Below are 20,843 nucleotides of genomic sequence, written 5' to 3'. Positions count from 1 at the left end.
ACAGGTTTTATAAGTTTGTTGATCTGCTGCTGCTGTGCAAGTGACTGCAAAATATGCATGACATAATACGTGGTGAGACAGAAAACTGTGGTGTCATGTTAAATCATTTCAAATTAACAAATATGGTAATTATTCATTAGTGGGAGATGTCCCAGCTCATAGCAGGGAGGTTGGAACCCGATGAGCTTTAAGGTCTCTTCCAACCTTCACTATTCTATGATTCTGTGATTATTTCAGGCTTTGAAATTTCCTATGCAAACTAAATTATTTTTAAAACCAGGATCCTATCTCCTTTCATTCTAAAGAGATTCGACTTAGACTATTTCAGTGAACTTATTGTAAGCATTATGTGGTATTTAAAAGACACTAAGCAACATAATAGTAAATTTTCAAATCTTCCCTTCTTCTTGCAGCTCTTATCTGATAAAGATGACAAAATTCCCCAAAATAAACAATAGAAAAATCATGCCTAAGTTTTCCACATCTGCTCACGCTCAAAACTTGCCTCTATTCCAGAACAGATAATCAATTTGTGTTGTTGTCTTCTAACCTGTGTTGCTCTCTACTCCTGCACCTGATGCTTTAGTAACCAAAGGACTGCAAAGGGTTAATTTTGAGATGTTACAGATAGCCAAATATGACATTTACTCTCCCAACCTTACTGTGTCCAAGTTTCATCTATAGTCCAACATCCTATACAGGCACATAATCAGACACAAAAACCACCAACCAGCTGTTGGGGCAGAAACAGAAAAAATACTTCTATTTTCTAACAGGATGTGGTACTTATTTTGCACACACACCCCCCCCCTTTTCCAAGAAGGTCATTAAAAAGCTCTTTATAAAGGCTCTCTTACTTAAAGCTTGAAGTGAAGATACTTAATTCACTGGGAGAAGAGATGGCACTTCAGGTAGTCATGAATGAAGCAAGGAAACAAGTGTAGGAGAATGGTTCAAGAGGAGTGAGGGGGCTGGAAGTAGAGGAAGAGAAAAGAACAGACTAGGCTGAAACCTGAGGAGTTTGCACAAAGAAATGCAAACTGGACAATCAAGGAGTAAAAAAGTCCTGGGGGATCTGATATCAGAGGAGATACAGGAGGGATGGCAATTGAGATGGACTTTACACATCAATCAAGTAACCAGAAGATGGAAATCTGTTTTGCCTGTGGCAGCAGAAGGGCAGAAAGACCCTTGAGCATAACTAGAGAGATGAGAACCAGAAGGTTAGCAGAGGTAGCAAAGCAAGCAGTGAGAACTGCTCTCCAGGCACAAGCAAAAAAAACCAGCCACCTACCAAAACCTGCTCCAGAAAAACATGTTAACAGCAATTTTGTCAGCAATGGAAAAGATGGGAAAGAAGGTACCTGTTGGGATGCTAATCAAATGGTTGTAGGGAACAACTGAATTGATTTCTCTTTTTAAACACACTACAAACCAAGCAACTGTTTTGTGTCACACTCATATTGTGGACACAACCCAGTGTGTCAACTGGAAACCAAAAAGGAGTGCATGTCCCAACAGAACATGGAGCTGTATGAAACCTCATCTCACACAGAAGCAGTGATGTGCTGCACAGACCTGCTCTTTTACTGCCTCCATGAGGAGAGACATACACATTGTCACTGACTGTAACACATTTTTCTGGCAGAGCACTTGGAGCCTTGAATTTTAACATCCCCTAGGGATGCTGCCAGGGAATGGATTTCATAAAAGAACAAAATAAATAGCACCAGTTTTAACAGCAACTGACTTGCAAAGTGTTATTTAGTTGATCAGGGGAAAAGAAAACAACATATACCTTTATTGCTAGCAATGCACTATGGTTTTTTCTTATTAGAGGGAAGAGAAAAACCTTGAGGAAGAGTTTTGATATGTAATATTCAACTGGGTTTGGCTGAGATTGAGCTAATTTTTCTTCTAGTAGCTGGAATAGGGCTGTGATTTGACTTCAGCATGGGATTTGGTATGAGGAGAACACCACATCTGGTGTGTGGAAAGCAAGAAACCACGAACCAAAACACAGTTTAGAGTCTAACAAACACCAGAACCCTTTTTTCTTCACAAAAAAAATGACATTGAGGCTTTCAGAGTCTTCAGGCAATCTCTGTCTGTACCAAACAGTCCTCACACAAAAGGGAGGACTCTATAGTCATGCTATTCAGGAAAAAAACATTAGTCAGCCTACTGGGCAAGGGACACATTGCAATATGGCCCTAAAATTCCCACCTAGATCAGCCCCTTTATATCACAGAATCCTTGAAAGTGGAAATGATCTCCTGAGACCACCAAGTCCAACCTTCTCCTCAAGCACAGAGCAGGTCACCACACCCACTGATTCATTATAAAGACTAAAATACGCACATAAAAGTCTTTCTTACAACATTTTAACTAAGTCAAAGCTTTATCAAAGAGGACATTAATTGTTTGGGAAGGTTGTTTTTTTTTAATGTCTCCATAAATGAACAACAGGAACTAAGTGCTACTTTTCCCATGTCCTTGCAGTGCCTCTGGGTAAAATTGCTTAAGATTCCAACACATCTTGAGATGCATCATCTATGACGACAACCCAAGCAGGCCTGGGGACAGCTTTTCTATCCTCAGCACCCCCACTGGGATCACTGGGTGAAAAATAACTGGGCTACAATGTGCGTACAGGTGTAAGAGAGGTCAGTAATTTGGCAGGTTTAAATATAGAGAAATGTAGAGAAAGTAAGACTCACTTGCCACCCCAGATGCAATTCCATAAAGCAGTCCTCCTCCATCTGTTTGCTGCTGAAAGACATGGCTCCCTGGAGGAGGGCTTCTTTCTTGCCTAATGAAATTATAGAGTAAAGTCTTCACAAGTCTGCTGGTGTATGGGAGACTGAAAAGAAAAAGAAAACAGCTTTACTTGACTCACAACTTGGAAAAAAATTGGCACAATGAAGCCCAGGCAGGGCGCAAAAGCTGCTGGTTTGGCACTAAACTGGGATACTGGGAGCAGACTGGAAAGGGAAAGAACACCAAGGGTTGGCCCATGCAAAGCTGCTCTGACTTCAGCAGGGCTCTGCAGGAGCACCTTCAGCAGCAGCATCTTGGGAACTACTTTTTTTCTTTTTTCAAGACTGCTTTTAAATCAATCACTTAATCACTGTGGTCTTCTCCCTCATGATACACTTGGAAAAATATTTATCCAATGGGAAAAAAACCACACACATACTTGTTTAGTTTGACTCCATGCTTTGGTTACATAAAACAGGTAACAACAGTAACTCTCCCTCCTCCCCAGTATTTATGTCGGGGTCCATTTGCAAAGACCAAGGAAACATGTGACCTCACACCAGTGACCCTGACAAATGAAAATCAAATTTTTTGGATTTAAAGCCAAGGTTACAAGCTTTCCAAAACAGAGGATTTCCACAAAAGTCAACAGTTCTTTCCCACTTCCATATGACTGAGAGGTGACCAGAGGCTGTGTTTGGATGGACTCCAATCCCCTCTAACCAGTATCTTGTCAACTCTTCTCATTGCACTAAATTCCCACCCACCAATTCCCAGCCCTCTCAAGAGAGGTCAGATCCCTGCTACTCCCAACTGAGACCTATTAGAACCATATAATGTTGAAGGTTGGAAGGGACCTGAAAGCTCATCAGGTTCCAACCTCTCTGCTGTGAGCAGGGACATCTCCCACTAAACCAGGATGCACAAAACCTCATCCAACCTGGCTTTCAACATCTCCAGGAAGGTGTTTAACTGCAGTGTTACAGGGAAAGACCCTCAGCCAAATCTGAAAAAAAAATACCTTGAAGAACAAAAGCTCGTTTAATTTACTGAAATTACCTTCAAACAATGAAGATGGCATCCAAAATAGTTTTACTGGCATGTGGGCCATGAGATTTAAATCTGAAACCTTCCAACAGCCTTTACAAACGTTTGGTTTTGTTTTCTGCTTTCTCTTGAGCAGAGTAAGTTTTCTATCCCCCAACAGAAGAAAGAAATTGAGCTCCTAGAAGGAGTCCAGAAGAGGCCACAAAGATGATGGGAGGGCTGGAGCAGCTCTGGTCTGGAGACAGGCTGGGAGAGTTGGGGTGTTCAGCCTGGAGAAGAGAAGGCTCCAGGGAGACCTTAGAGCACCTTCCAGTGCCTGAAGGGGCTCCAGGAAAGCTGGGGAGGGACTTGGGACAAGGGCAGGGAGGGATGGGATGAGGGGGATGGATTAAAACTGGAAGAGGAGAGACTTAGGTGAGACATGAGGAGGAAATTCTTTGGTGTGAGGGTGGTGAGACCCTGGCCCAGGTTGCCCAGAGAAGCTGTGGCTGCCCCATCCCTGGCAGTGTTGAAGGGCAGGTTGGATGGGGCTTGGAGCAACCTGGCCTGGTGGAAGGTGTCCCTGCCCATGCAGTGGGGTTGGAACTATGTCCCTTGAAGGTCCCTTCCAACCCAAATGATTCTGTGATTCCACAACACGATTCCTTTGCACCATGTATATTCAGCTGCCAGAATGACATCTTTCTACCTTGCATGAATGACTTTGTTAACAAGGTAGTTAATTATCCACCTGTTCTCAAACACTATTTCACTATCTTTTGTTCTCAAGTGCAAACAGTCCAAACAAGGAACCATGGCCTTTGCTTTGCCATGAGGTAGCACCCCAGAACATACCATCGACCGTGCATCAGGTACTTGTGAATGATGCTCTCCCGTAGAATTTCCTTGTGGAATAACTGGCAGGAGAGGAAGACAATGAGAGTGGTCACAGCTTCCAAGGAAATGCTGTATGTGATATCTCTGTGGGGAAAAAAAAAACAAACCAAAGATTTATCTACTGGATTTCATTACAAAAGAACTTCCAACTTGATACCTTCAGCTGACGTTACTCACTGTTTAAAACAGAGTTTCACTCATGAACACTTAAAAAACATTAAGAAAACCCCAAATCACTTCATACCAACAATGGATTTTTTTTTTTCTTAGACCAAAGCTTTTATTTTTGATCTGCCAAAAGACAAGACAATGTAAAAACACTGAGGTACTGCCCAGAACTGCAATCTTCAGAGTACACTTCAGTCTAAAAGTAAGACATATATCTCAAAAGCATGTCCTTCGTGCTGTTCAAAGTGTCACATTTGCCATCATGCTAAGTCAGGGAAGTGTCCAGCAATCCAAACACAGCTCCACCTGCCAGTAAAATTGATTCCCTTCAACAGGACGATAACAAATCCTACTTCAAGTGTAAGAAATGCTCAGGATATCAGATAATACACAGAATTGTTTACTTTTATATGGTGTTTTTGAGGTAACTGTGAGGCAGTCCCAAGGAATGTGCTGCAGTGATTAAATCCTGACACCAGACAGTTCAGCGAAGTTCATTAACTTAATGTTAATTGGGAAAGGCTCTGCAGAAAAATGGATGAGAAGTCCATTCATCTAGCTGCCTAGTCCCACCTCTGTCTGTAAATTACCTTGTTACATGTTTTATTTTTAAAAGGAGGGAGGGAAAAATGGCATTTGCCTCCTTAATCACTAACAAACTGAAGGCAATGTGAAACCTTTTAAAAGACAATGAAATAACTTGGACATGAACCAGTATCATCTTTCCTTTCAAACAAAGACCATGTTCACTCCAAAAGTAAGAACTTACACTTCATTTGGTGCAACACCACCATCCTCTATCCCATTATAAGGTGGTGGTGGTTTTTTTTAAGTACTTTTAATGTTTCCTCCACGTTTACTACTTCATTTCCACACTATGATTCATAACCCAATAATCATTGATTTATAGCAGGTGTCAGCATCACTTAGCAAGAGTTTTTGACCTGGGACCTACTGGAAATTCATAATCATAGAATCCCAGACTGGTCTGGGTCAGAAGGGACATTAAAGATCATCCAGATCCAACCCCCTGCATGGGCAGGGACACCTCCCACCAGCCCAGGCTGCTCCAAGCCCCATCCAACCTGCCCTTCAACACTGCCAGGGATGGGGCAGCCACAGCTTCTCTGAGTAACCTGTTACAACACACTGGAGTTTGAAGCAGACCAAACCATGAAGATCCTAACAGCAAGGTTATTTGTGGCTTGTGGGAAAATAGTAAAAAAAACCCAAACCAACAAATATACTTGTTTGCTCCTGTAGATCCAAGTAAAAGCAAGAAGAGCAGTTTGCAGAAGGCTGGTGGTACCAGCAGCTCAGGTATCCAAGCTGGTAAGGAAAGGGGGGTATTGGTGGAACTGCTGTTTCCAAACGAGACAATTACCCACCACAGAACAAGAACTATAGACCTGTTACAAGCTGAGCTCCCCAGTGTCCTGGCATCTGCTTTTCCTATTCAAAACCACATGGATGACCTTCATCTACCAAGAACTTCAACAATCTACCCATGTGTCACCATCCTGCTGCTGCTGGCTTCCTTCCAAGACCAAGCACTGTTCACAACTGCTTTTTGTGCTCCCCACATGATCCAGCTTTGCTCCCTGTCCACAGGAGAGAGGTCTGTGAAAAAGGAACCAAGATGAAGCATGGAGGTAACACACAGGAAAATCTCAGCCAGGAACTCCAATTCCCACTCTGTAGCAAACACTTTAATTACTCAATGAAATGCAGCTATTTCTATCCCTCAGCACACAGAGACTGAGAGCTCATAAATTATTTCACACCTCCAGAGCAAACAGGCTCAACAGTCAGAAACTAGCCCCTGAATTTCAACTCACACCACCAGACCAAACCCCCTTCCCTACCAGTTTAAATATTTTCCTGAACTTTCACCCAGCCAGAACTCCCTACCCTGGTATTAAAAGGTTAAAAGGGAACTCATTGTCTAATTAAGGAGAGCTGCCAAAAGGGCTGATTCACACAAAAACCCTCAAATCATTCAGGAACCAGGTTTCATTTCCCTGCTTCCTGAGGGCCCACCAGAAGGTGAAAGAGGAGACACCACAGAGAGTAGAATTGGTTTTGAGAACTGGAACGCAAGTAGAATATCTGGTTATCAGTCTCAGGATACAACCCCAAGTGAACATTCTCCTACCTCTTGGAATCACTCCTAATTTTACACCCACTGATGGCAAAGAGGCACCATGGCAGCTGATAATGCACCGTGCTGATTCCAGCTGGCTCCAAACATTTGGGATGTATCCCAAAGGGGCATCCAAGAAACACCAACTGGAAGCCAGAAGCATCTCTGACATTTCCTGCTGCATTTGGGATTCTTGACTGGGAGACAGAATCAGAGTGAGAAAGCAACCAATGATGGAAAGACACTAAAGGGAATATCTGAAGGATTAAAATGATAGTTGGATTCAAGAGCTTGGAGAAAAGGAGACTGAGGGGTGACCTCATTAATGTTTTCAAATATGTAAGGGGTGAGTGTCAGGGAGATGGAGTTAGGCTTTTCTCAGTGATGACCAGTGATAGGACAAGGGGTAATGGGTGCAAATTGGAGCACAGGAAGTTCAAGGTGAATATCCGGAAAAATTTTTTTACTGTGAGAGTGACAGAGCCCTGGGACAGGCTGCCCAGAGAGGTTGTGGAGTCTCCTTCTCTGGAGACATTCAAACCCCCCTGGACACGTTCCTGTGTGATGTGCTCTGGGTGACCCTGCTCTGGCAGGGGGGTTGGGCTGGGGGATCTTTCCAGGTCCCTTCCAACCCCTAGGATTCTATGATCTGATTCTATTCCCAGATCTGTCTTAAACCATCTGAGACTACATGGATGTGTATAGCTTCACTTCATAGGCATTCAATTCTTCCCTCTACAAATTTAAAAAATTAGAAAAAGGATATTTACAAAGAATCTACAGTCTTCCCTTTCATATCAACAAGTCTTAGTAGCAATATCTGCTAAATCTAAGTGAAAAATCTTTCCTAAAAACAACAGAACAGTGCAAATACCCATGAAAATGGACAATTTGAACTACTGGTTTAGAGAAAAGGAGGCACAGGGGGGAATCTCATCAAAATTCTAAGTATCTACAGGGGGTGTCAGAAGGATGGGGCCAGACTGTTATCAGTGGTGTCCAGTGACAGGCCATGGGGCAATGGTCACAAACTGGTTAACAAGAAGTTTAACCTGAATATGAGAAAATACTTCTTTACTCTGAGGGTAACAGAGCCTCTGCTACCCAAAACAGTTTGTGATTCTGTATCACCCTTCTTCTACCTGTGGTTGACTTTTAAGCTCCCAGATTATGCAGAGCATTCTTAAATGAGTCCAAATATCCTCATTGTTTCCAGGTAACGAAGATTGCAATGTAAACCAATTTTAACTCCAGAAAATCATAGATTCATGGAATGGTTGGAAGGTTGGAAGGGACCCTAAAGCTCATCAGGTTCCAACCTCCCTGCCATGAGCAGGGACACCTCCCATCAGACCAGGCTGCACAAGCCTTATCCAGCCTGGCCTTGAACACCTCCAGGGATGGGGCAGCCACAACCTCCCCGGGCAAGCTACTCCAGTGTCTCACCACATGGTGAAGAATTTCTTCCTGATGTCCAATCTAAATCTCCCCTCTTTCAGTTTAAAACCATAATGGATTGTATGAGAAATATAATAGAAATATCAACCAAATTCTCCTGGCACCACAGGGTGCTGCTTAACACTGATGTCCCTAGATCACAGGTTTTCATTTTTCCTCCTTAATGCTTTTATAGTTTTTAATGAAGTGAAAATGTCCTAATAACAACCAGATGTTCAGTCAGGTACCCCAGCTCTTAACAAGTAGCTGAAAGAAACCTTTATAATGCAAAGCTCTGGGAGCCCTATCTTGCAACAAAATATTAGCAAGAGTTTATACTTAAAAGTCATACAATTAAACACTAAAGTTGCACCTTTTTTGCTGACTGTGCAGTTTTAATCATCACTGTACACTACAGAGTGTGAATGTTAACAAAACCAAACGGAAAGCAGAGTATCCATGACATACCCTAGGGAGACATGAATCAAACATCAACACCCTGTAACACAAGTGTTACAGGGGGCTGCACAAGTTTGATGCCTGAAAAGCAATCACACTGTAGTTCCTATAAAATGCTTTTAAAATTAAAACATGAAACCTTTTTTCCTTGGCATTTGGTACAGAGCAGCAGAGCCTGTTTCACAACAGAGTAATTAATCATCTTTTTAATAACTCTCAGGGCCACAAGGCTGCAGGGTCCCATGGTCCCTGCTGCAACCTGTTTGAGGTGTGCTCAGTGTAACTGCCTTCAAGCACATTTGCCTTTCCCAAGAGGAACTAATTTTGAAAAAGAGTGTCTTAAATTCAAAGGCAACTCTGAGCCACTCCTAGAGATGCTTTGCAGTACACCTCTGCAGCCTTTCCCAAAAAAAACCATCACATTTTGGTTCTTCAGTTCTATTCCTAGTAAGGGGTTTGAAGAGGTGGGTTCAATCAGACTGTCACCTCCCCCATCTCACACCTCCCTTAATTTTGAGCTAGACTGCCCACCTGCCTTTTCCAAACACAACTGCTGGTTAGTGTGGAGACAGACATGAGCTCATTCTGCCAAGGCTTTTACTAGAGCAAGCTCAGATGTGAGCAAGCTCTGAAGACTTGAGCCTTCACACCCTCGTGTTCCTGCCAAGCCCAAACGTACACAGTTGGTTTTGGTCAGTCTGGGTTAAAATGGATCAAAATGATGTACCCAGCTGCAAAAACATACACACAGGTATCCCAAAGCTCTCCTCCCAACACTACCTGTTGTCTTACACACTGTATGTCTTCCACACAGCTGAACATTAAATATTATTGACAGGATTTGCAACTTTATGAGCTATTATTATCATTATTTTGTAGAGTAAACTGAAGTGCTTTCAACAGCTACTTCCATTCCCAGCAGCCTCATTCACAAAGCAATAGAGATGGTGACAGGTTCAGTTGTTGAAAAGGGTTAAGACCAATCATGTCTGTAAAAAACTTTTCTGCCAGAAAGGCAGAATAAATAATACAGGACTCCACACACACACACACACACACACTGGGACTTCCAAGAAAGAAAAACAAAATCCTGCAGGATTTATGAACTTGCCCGTAGATCTCAGTCCTTTCAACCCATTCGTACTTCCTGTAATCTGCTCCAAACAAAAGGTGTATCTGTTCCAGGAAGTCCTGACAAGCTTTGCAGATTGACACTCTCCATCGTATCATTAATTTGCTGCACACTACCTACAGAAAACCCTGTGTGATGTTGACAGATTTGTATTTAATCTGAGCCATGTTCCAAAAACTGCTGCATCTCTGTCAGCTTTCCAACCAAAAGAACAATCCCAAGTATAAAGACCAAATAATCAACATAATAGTCAACACAGAATCTAAAATTCTTTCCAAGCTGCGAGGCTTTAATTGGGGCACTATATTTTAGTGATTTTTTGAACACAAAAGTTGTTCCTAACACTACCCTTGCTCAGCTTTATCTGGAGGGGGAAAAGAAGTTCAAACTTATCAGGATAGGTCTGGAAAAACATTTTTTCTTTCCAAAATTCTCCTACATGTAATGCTCAAGAATCTTTCATGACACATAGAAGGGTTAAGGTTGGAAGGGACCTGCCATGGGCAGGGACACCTCCCACCAGCCCAGGTTGCTCCAAGTCCCATCCAACCTGTCCTTCAACACTGCCAGGGATGGGGCAGCCACAGCTTCCCTGGACAACCTGGGCCAGGCTCTCACCACCCTCACACCAAAGAATTTCCTCCTAATATCCAACCTAATTCTCCCCTCTTCCAGTTTTGATCCATCCCCCTCATCCCATCCCTCCCTGCCCTTGTCCCAAGTCCCTCCCCAGCTTTCCTGGAGCCCCTTCAGGCACTGGAAGATGCTCTAAGGTCTCCCTGGAGCCTTCTCTTCTCCAGACTCAACACCCCAACTCTCCCAGCCTGGCTCCAGAGCAGAGCTGCTCCAGCCTTCTCATCATCTTTGTGGCCTCCTCTGGACTCTCTCCAACACCTCCATGTGGGATGTGGAAACAACATAGCTCAAATACAGTAGATCTATTAAAACAGCCACGTAAGTATTCCTCTTAGTAATTTCTCTTTTCAACCTCAATTTCCTGGTATTTCAGAAATCAGTGATAAATAATGACTTACTTAACACACACAGAAACTGCAGAAGAGGAAATTTTGCTGCATCCCCCCACAAGGTTCCCATTTCCCCACAGCCATTTCTAGCCAAAAGTTAGCAGAAAATGTTCCCGTGCTGACAGAGGTACGTGAAACAAACATAAGAGCTGCTAATGAATAAGGCAGGGTAACTTCTGCTGCTGTTTTGAACTGTGTGTGTAGATGCTAATCCTGTATTTCATCCAGTAGAACATCCACTGCTGGTACTGGCAGCAGGTTCTTGCTATCAATACTGCCCCATCACATGCAACTTTCAAATACAAGTATTTAAATATTATGATCCCATCACTCTAAGTTTTATATTCTCTCAAATGATCAATTCATGGGAAGAAGCCAGGAGGGCTAGATAAAAAAACAAAAGGAAAAAGCAAACTTACAAGAGGGGAATTTCAACAATGAGCTGGATCAGGCAACACAGCAACTCTTCTATGAGGTCTTCACACTCTGTTCCTAAAAACAAACATATCAAAGGGTTTCTTTTCAAATAAAGAAAGCAAACAGATTTAAACCTATGAATCCAGAAAATCAGAATTTTAAGTCAGGAAGAAACACTGGAAGAGAAATTCTTTAATTAAGAGATGGCATTCTTTAGTGAAATAGAAGGCCCTCAGGATTACCGCCAGAGAAAAAGGAGATGCTAGATCTTTGATATATACAAGGAATAACTAATAACAATTGGATAAATTAAATGAAATCTTGGTATGGTAATAATATGCCAATATGAATCACATCAAACCTTACTTTACTACTAAAAGTAAAATGAAATGGTGTTACTGCTAACACTCAAACTGGTCACTAGTGTCTTCTCACTGATACACAGTTCAAGTCCCCTCTCACAATTCCCTTTACTCCACGTACTCCCCGCCCCTTTTTTTAAATCCCAAGTGAAGAATTAAGAGACAGATAGAAAACCATTTCCTTTACCCAGCATCTACTAAACAATATTCTCTATTGTGGTCTGTCACATGCATGCAACTACACTACACATCACTGCTACTCTTAATTAAATCTAGATAATATTTTGACAATAATGCATATTTATTTATTGAAGAGGTTTTACACCTTGCAATGATAAGCATCATGAGCTTCCAAAGTTCATTTTATGTGAGCAGAAATTACTCACACACCAAGTGACAAAATGCACAGGATAACTAAAACTATTCTTTAAATGCAGCTACTCCAAACAATAAAATTGGTGGCATTTTACAACAGAACCGCAATTTTTCAAAGCAAATCCTTGCAAGACTGACTGAGGAATTAAACTACTTGAAGTTGTCATATAATACTAAAAAAATAGAAGACAAATCTCTTTTTTCTGCTTTTAAGATAAAATTGTAAAGAGAAACCCACAACACAAAAAAATGCAGGGGTTTATAGTGGCCTAAAAGTAGGCATAGTTTTCCCCTCTCCACCACCCAACAGGCAAAATCATGACCTAAATGCTTGTTTATTTTGTATTTTCAAATCAACAGGTCCTGCAATAAACACATTCTAGCCAGGTTAGGGTGGTGTTATTCTGCTTTAACTTTCATTTGTTCCTAAATCCAGGACACGATTTTAAGAAGCACACCAAAGGGAATAGCCACCATAAAGCCAAATTATTCCCTTCCACAATCAGTTTATTAAAAACACATTAAAAATTTTCACCTAGTGAACTGCACTTTCTAAAGGAAATCAGTTTTTTATCATGGAAATGTGGTTTCCTTTATACAGAATCCCCCAGGAGGGACACAAAGTGGCTCCTGGTAGTCAAAACTGAGAACTGCTTGGAGGATTTCACCTCAGACACAAGCCACAGTCAATAATGAAGCCCAGACAATATATCCTAAAGTAACATGAATGTGACATTTTCCTAAGGTTTTATGAGACTAGAAAATGCTTCTAGAGCAAGACTCCTATTAGTTCCCAACAGGTATTTAAGTTTTTTTCTCTTGACCACTGAGGAAAGGGAAGAGGAAAAGGGAAAAGGAAAAAAAAAGTCAAGAGACAGCATTTTAAGAATATAATTTCTTCCAAAGTGCTATATGCACAGCTCATTTAGTTGGAAAATAACTCAGGAATGTAGAATGATGTGGTTATTTTGTGTAAGATGTGCTCTGGATATACATAAAGTTCAAACTGCAGTCAGAGGCACACAATCAGTGTCACAGCCAGCACTCAGCAAGGAGATCCTGGAATAATTAAGGCCCTGAAGAACGTGATTAATCAAGAGGTTTTAAGGGTGTGTCATGGAAATCACCAACTTGTCAGAGAAGACTTGAGGTCCATACGGATAATTGGACCTCAGGAATGCAAGGAGGTGATAAAGAAGAACCAGAATCAAGAACACTGGCAGCTAAACCAGTCTGGGGCAGCTGGAGCCTTAGGAGCTTTGATACTGTGTCCTTTAGGTGAACTTAGCTCATTATCATGTCATTATAATACTAAAAATCACACACCCAGGTCAAAAAGCCCCCTGCCCAGGTGAAGACCCTTCCCCTGAGCATGTGTGATAGCAAAAATAGTGATGCAACCATGTTATAACTCTGTGTGAATCACTAGGCAACCACTGTAAGGAGAATGGCCTTGGAAGCTTCCTAAATTTTTAAGTTTTTTACTAAATTCACAGCTTTGTGTATAAATATGTAATGAAAAATATCCTTGGGTGTGCTTGATTTGTAGGAAGGCACCCAGCCCCCAGCTTTCTACAAACTTGCCATAAATAACGATGTCTCCTTCCCAAACACAGTCTCTTTGTCTGCATTTCAGGACGGATTTTAACATAGGAACAGTTTGAAGAAAGAACAATGTTATTGGGATATGAAAAAGGGCTTCCCCTCCCCACCCTCAACATTCACAACAAAGCAAGAAAACACTGTGTTAAGCACAATCACATAGAATGGAAGATGTTAAGTCTTTCCTGCTCTGTTCTCCAACTATTTTTCTTTCAAAGAAAAAAAAAAAAGAAAGCTTAATTGCTGTAATCAATGTCATTCAGCTGCAATAATTAATGTATCCTTTTCCCAGTTGGGCCACTGTGCATTCTTGTGGAATTCTTGTCTTGCCAAGACAATGAGGCAGATTCATGCCAAATCTATAACGTGAGAGCCAGCAATAAACATAGAACCTTCTGGGTTTTCATAAACAAGGGCTTTTCTCAATAGCAGGATAAAGACAACACACAATTCACATTAATAAGATCACAAAGACAAAAAGACAGATTGAAAGACTTGGGGAAAAATAAGCAAAGGGTGAATGGGTGTAGATAAGAGCAGACTTGCAGGGAGAGGAATCACAGGTGCATCTAAGATGCAGAAGGAACTGCCAAACAAACACTCTTTAAAGCAAACAAAAGGCCAGTTATGCTGCAACAGCATTTTTATCAGCCATCTTTTAAGTCCGCAAAGACATGGTTGCATGGTGGGTTCTACGGCTTTTTGGGGTGTTTGGGTTTTGGTGGGGTTTTTAAAATAGAATTACATAGTCAATATTATTTAACTTGTTCAAAGCTAGGTGTATTACAGACAATGAATAAACAGAGACAACACCAGCAAAATGGCTTATTGATTGGAAAGCAAACATGCCAGGAGACTCCACTTTGAGGTAAAACCAGCCTAGCTCCATTCTTGGCCACAAAAAAGGGTCAAATACAGTCAGCTAAAGAGTCTTTCTTCTCAGGAACCTCACTGCTGTGTTTCCTTGACCTGCTGGTAGCAGCTAGATGCAACTAATGTTAAGAAGATATTCAAACAAAGCAAGACACAGCCTCATCTTAGATACTAGTTGTTTTTCTATGGATAGGACAGAACCTGGACACCAGGAATTAAATTAATTGCTTGTAAAACAATACCTAACACCTCCTCCATTCAATTAACCACACAACTAGCAGACTTCAAGCTTCTTTGGGGTTTGTGGTTTGATCTTCAGCCCTGGGGACTCTCAAAAGCTCCCAACTTTCCCTTAACAGTGGCAGTAATGAGTACATAAAACTAATTGCCATCCCTCTTTTCCTTTCTGTTATAGCTGAATGCTCATAAAATCATTTAAGGGCTGCAATAAACATTTTGTGATTTATTTCCTCCTCTATGTCCTCCTGTTTGCTATCATACACCAAATTAAGTCCTTGGCAGCCTTGTGATAAAAACTTCTCTATGAAGAATTGAATCAAGTTTCCTTCTACAGGTCAGGGAAGAGGTTAAATGAGTTGATAGTTTGATTTAGAATACAATACACAGCAGGTGCCCAGGTCTCTGAATCACAACAAAGTTAAAGACCACACAGAAATTATGGGATAAAGGCAGCAGAAGCCTTCTACAGGTCAGGGAAGAGGTTAAATGAGTTTGATTTAAAATACAATACACAGCATGTGCCCAGCTCTCTGAATCACAACACAGTTGAAGACCACACAGAAATTATGGAATAAAGGCAGAAGAAGCGTCACAGGAGATGATTTGTGTTACCAAGATTAACTCCAGCTTCAGTGGAGGCAATGGACTCAAACTTGAGCACTGCAAGTTCCACCTCAACACGAGGACGAACTTCTTTCCTGGGAGGGTGACAGAGCCCTGGGACAGGCTGCCCAGAGAGGTTGTGGTGTCTCCTTCTCTGGAGACTTTCCAGCCCCATCTGGATGCATTTCTGAGTGACCTGCCCTAGTTTTTTTTGTGGTCCTGCTCTGGCAGGGGGGTTGGACTTGATCTTTGGATGTCCCTTCCAACCACTAACATTCTGTGATTCTGTGAATGCCAGCATTTGGCAAGGAGATGTGAAAAAATTAGCCTGCTAACATCCAAAAGGATGTTAAGTGCAAATAAATCATATCAAATAAAGAAGATAGGATGAGAGCAGTTAAAAGGCATGGTGGCATCTTTGTAGCTTTTGCAGTCAATATGCAGTGCATTTGCACAAGGCTATTTATCCACTGATCTTCACCAACATCTTCATCCCAGAGTTTTAGGGTAGCTTGTTCTTCCTGTTTAAGGATAATTTATGCAGCATTTTTCTCAGGAAAGTGTCCAATTCATTTCAATGGAAGAACTGATGAAGAATTCAGACAGACCTGCAGAATCTGGACACCACTCAGCACAAAAACTTGCTTTAGATTTGGGTTAGCTTGGTTATTTCAGTCTGTTCTGAAATGGCTATTTTGTTAATGCTACAAAAATAGGGGGATTAGGTAGGAGGAATATTCTTTAAACTAAAATATAATTCATCTGAAGGAGGAGATGAGCAAGATGTAGAAAAATGTATTTATAGGCCTCTGGCATGATCCTGGAGTGGAAACAGGCACAGCCAAGAATAACCTGATATTGCAAATGTCACTTCTGCTCAACACGATGAAGAACTAACTTCTTTGCTGTGAGGGTGACAGAGCCCTGGGCCAGGCTGCCCAGAGAGGCTGTGGAGTCTCCTTCTCTGGAGACTTTCCAGCCCCATCTGGACACGTTCCTGTGTGACCTGTCCTAGGTGTTCCTGCTGCAGCAGGGGGTTGGACTTGATTTACAGAGGCCTCTTCCAGCCCCTAACATTCTGTGTTTCTACAGCCTGTCAAAATACAAGACCTACCGCTCAGTAGGTCTTGTACATTCTCCACACATTATTAGTACCATAACATTTCTGCCCCACATGCTGCACAGTGGGTGCTGGTGCCCTGACCAACCTTGAGTTGCCAGGTGCTAGGTACACTGTGACTTGGAGAACATAGTACTAAGATACCTTCTCCGATGAAAAGGAAAGAAAAAGTGATGCCCATAACTTAAGCAAGGCAACGAACACCACCACGAAGTGATTTCTAAAGGAGTTTCAAGATTATCATCCAACAAGATGAACCAACTTTTAGGTGGAACAAGGAACATATATATCAATGGATCACAGGAGACTGAGGTGGTTCAAGTTGTTTCTTGTACTTCTTTCCAGCAACCAATCACCAGTTATCTATTAAGAAAATATTCAAACAATACCTCAAAATTCACACACCATTTTAAGACCTTTATCTATATGCAGATTTTATTTCCATTGTAAATACTTCATTATATTCAATATATGAGGTGTATCAGGCTTGGAATTGAAAAACAGTAAAATAATACCAAGCTCTGGGAAATGAAAAGACAGCAAGGATGACTCACGACAACTTAGATTTTTAAAAAACATCTTCAAAGGCAGTGTAAAGTGTGTAAAACTTGAGCAAAGTAATAATACCTCTGTATAAACCTCATTATAACTAGGCATTCTCTGGTTTTAGAAGAATAAAAAAAATTCAAGAAAGCAAGTTTGTATTATGAAACTACCAAAAAAACAGAATTTCCTATTTTTTCTGCTCACCTTAATAAGACCAAGCACAGCAGCATTTTATTACACTCCCTTAATGATCTCCTATAGCTAAGCATAAAACCTTTAGGAAGGTATTCACTTTATTAACATACCCTATATATATACATACATATACATACATACATATATATACATACATATATATATATATATATAAATCCAGTATGAAGATTTGTTGGGAGCAAAACATGTGAGCACAACATTTTACAAAACTCAACACCTTGCAGAGGGTCACAAGGACCATCTCCAACTGGGAATCTGAGTTGAAGGCAGATGGGAGAGCTGAGGAGCAGCTGAGCTCCTGCCTCCATCCCCAACTCTCACCAGACGACCCACACAATTAACCTTCCTAATCAAGAACATCCAGCAAACAATCTGCTCCAAGATAACTGCTAAGTACATTTGCCATCAATATGAAGAAAATTATCACTAATAAATGTCACTATGAATTACAGTCAAGTGCTACTAGAAATGGTATAAACATGGAAGATTATCTAGTTCCAACCCCCCTGCCATGGGCAGGGACACCTCCCATCAGCCCAGGCTGCTCCAAGCCCCATCCAACCTGCCCTTCAACACTGCCAGGGATGGGGCAGCCACAGCTTCTCTGGGCAACCTGGGCCAGGGTCTCACCACCCTCACAGTGAAGAAAGGAGATTGAAGAAAAAAAAGAAAGAAATAAAGAATACTTTGCTAAAGAGTGTTTAATTCTAGCAGAAGACAAGGGTCAAGATGTTATTAAAATATCTCATCACAGTTTGAAGGTCTTCTCTTTCATGTGTATGGGACAAAGGAACATGGTTTACACCAAATTACTTCAGATGCTGAAGGAAGCCAGTTTTGCTACTGACTACATCCTTTCCATCTCACAGCCTCTCCCAAGCAGTAAACATGTTGTATGCAACCTCACCTGTACTTCATTTCTAGTTTTACAGCAAAATTTGGGATTCTTAGTCTAAATTAAGCATAGAATCATAGAAATATTTAGCTTGGAAAGACCCTCAAGATGATCAAACCCAACCATTAACCTAACTGTGCCAAGACCACCACTAAACCATGGCCCTCAGCACCACATCTACAAACCCCAGAACTTTTTAGCTTCTTGTGGGACATTTGTTTCAGTAGCAGTGGTGCACACCTACCATATGAGCCTGGACCTTTCTCTTCATAAGTGAAGTGAAGCTGCAGCTCCTCTTCTGACATCTGACTGATGAAGACCTTCAGCAAACAGCAAATAATGAACAGTGCATTGTGAGCCTGCCAGATGAAGAGGTGACTAGAAAAAGAAGCAGAAACAAACAAGAATCAGTAACACTCAAGCTGTGAAGATGCATCCAAGCCCAAAAGAAAATAAATCCCAAAGACAAAGGGTTCCTACTGCTGAAGTAAGGAAAAGACAAAGGGTTCAAGAAGAGAGTCTTCAGTTGATGCTACAGCAAACAAACTGGAAATGCATTTAAAAGCAGTAATGTTCCTCTTCCCCCAAGAGAATATAACTTTATTCCTAAGGTTGTATTCAGAAAATCCTAGAATGGGTTGGATTGGAAGGGACCTTAAAGATCATCAGTTTCTAACCCCCCTGCCATGAGCAGGGACACCTCCCACCAGATCAGGTTGCTCCAAGCCTCATCCAGCCTGGCTTTAAAAACCTCCAGGGATGGGGCAGCCACAACCTCCCTGGGCAACCTATTCCAACCCACATGGTGAAGAATTTCTTCCTGATGTCCAACCTAAATCTTCCCTCTTTCAGCTTAAAACCATCACCCCTTGTCCTATCACTCCCTGGCCTTGTTAAAGTCCCTCCCCAGCTTTCCTGTAGCCCCTCCAGGTATTGGAAGTTGCTCTAAGGTCTCCTCAGAACCTCTCTTCTCCAGAAGAAGGTATTGTTAAAAACACCACAGTTCCCAGAAGTACCACTGATCCAAGAGCTCACCAGATAGCTCAGCATACTTTGAAGGTTTCTAGACACTATGTCCCCAAGCCACACTGACATCTGAACGTTTGCAACACCTTCAGATACAAAAGCTACTCTGGGTGCCTAAACCTTAGCAGTTTTCCCATTCCAAGAGCCTTCAGATCCCTGCAGGCATTTATTGACTTTAGGAGCACAATACAGGAAGATGATTCCACGTGACACACACAAATATTGTCCAAGCTTCCTGAACTCCATTGGAATTAGCTTCACCACATTTTTTTGAGTCACAAACAGCAACTGCCAGAAAGCCCACACAACAGCAAACAGTCAAGCTCTTGCTTGAAGTTGTATTTGCAAGGTATTTTGGGATTAAAGCAGCAGGAGCTGTCCAGGCAGGAAAAATTTCTTTCTCCAGATATAAGGAAAAAGGTTGAGGGCAGTTCTGGGACCAAGAGGGCACTAAAAACAAAGTCTTCCTTTTTTGAAACCCCAGATGTAATGGGAGTTGGACATTTTTCTGTGAGTGTAGGGGAACAATTACAGAAAGCTTCCTGGAAAAACTATCCAGCCCTGAACCTCCTGGAGTTCTTTCCTACTGCTGAAAGGGACAAGCAAAACCAGTGGCAGTTATACTTGATTTGAAAATAGTGTCTTCATATAGAGGTTTGTGTTCAAATCTAATCCAACTCAAAGTATTCCCAAGATAAAATATTGGTTCATACATCTAAGATTTAGCTTAAAAGGTCAGGAGATTTTTAAACAGCTCTAAACCAGTAGTAATTAGAAATTGAACACATTTGTGCCAAAATGCTGCATGTTACCCACAGGATCAACAAAAACATGTCTTTTCCCTCAGCAATCTATTTACCTATTTCACTCAACCTTCTGTGTGGAAAAGTACTTACATACTTGTTCTGTTTCAAACAAGAGGATTCTAAGTTTTGTGTTTATATTAAGTAGCAAAGTAAAAAGCTGAAGATCTGGCAGCAAATGGAACATTTGAGAAGTAAAATGACATGTGCAGCTTTTTCCTGGGTACTCACTTCTGACATTCTGCTGAGATTTTTAACTCTTTGGTTCTTGAAAGAAAGACTTTAATCAAGGACCCAAGGTTTCCTGTTCGAGGATTCTTCTCAACTAGAGGAGGAAAAGCAAGATATGATTATATAGCATGTGTAAGTTGGCAGTATTTGGTTCAAACAACATACAGAATTAAACTAAATTTCAACATCAAAGATTTCTACATCAACACGGCATGTCTGTTTTTCTGGACAACTCGTTGCTCTTTTTAAGATTCTCCACCACATTCTTTACTACCTGTTCTCTAAACATACTTTTCATCCTAGATTTGAAATATCCCAAATGTAGAGCTCATAGTACCTCCTTCTCAAGAACTGTCTGCAGCCCAACAGTCTCCTGGCAGAAAACTGGGCTGATTTTCCCAACTTGCTTTTACCTTCTTGAAACATCATTGGTCACATTTACATTATCCCTTCATCCTCTGCTTAATTCTTTGCCCTTATTGATCAG

The 20,843-nt window shown here is 41.4% G+C and overlaps 1 protein-coding gene across 1 annotated transcript in view; it reads right to left on the bottom strand.

Annotated features, from left to right (window-relative positions):
* DYM (dymeclin) overlaps positions 1-20,843 on the bottom strand; it is a 161,965-nt gene that overhangs the window by 133,777 nt on the left and 7,345 nt on the right. Inside the window, exons 3-7 of the mRNA XM_010007892.1 lie at positions 20,357-20,450; positions 18,541-18,674; positions 11,467-11,539; positions 4,642-4,767; positions 2,721-2,863 (exon numbers count right to left, since the gene is read on the bottom strand). Coding sequence (XP_010006194.1) covers positions 2,721-2,863; positions 4,642-4,767; positions 11,467-11,539; positions 18,541-18,674; positions 20,357-20,450 — 570 coding nt within the window. The remainder of the gene's footprint in view (positions 1-2,720; positions 2,864-4,641; positions 4,768-11,466; positions 11,540-18,540; positions 18,675-20,356; positions 20,451-20,843) is intronic.

Source organism: Chaetura pelagica, unplaced genomic scaffold (assembly GCF_000747805.2).
Source record: "Chaetura pelagica isolate M959 unplaced genomic scaffold, ChaPel_1.0 scaffold552, whole genome shotgun sequence".
NCBI lineage: Eukaryota > Metazoa > Chordata > Aves > Apodiformes > Apodidae > Chaetura > Chaetura pelagica.
Note: the sequence above shows the minus strand (reverse complement) of the source record. Positions and strands in the feature narration are given on the sequence as shown.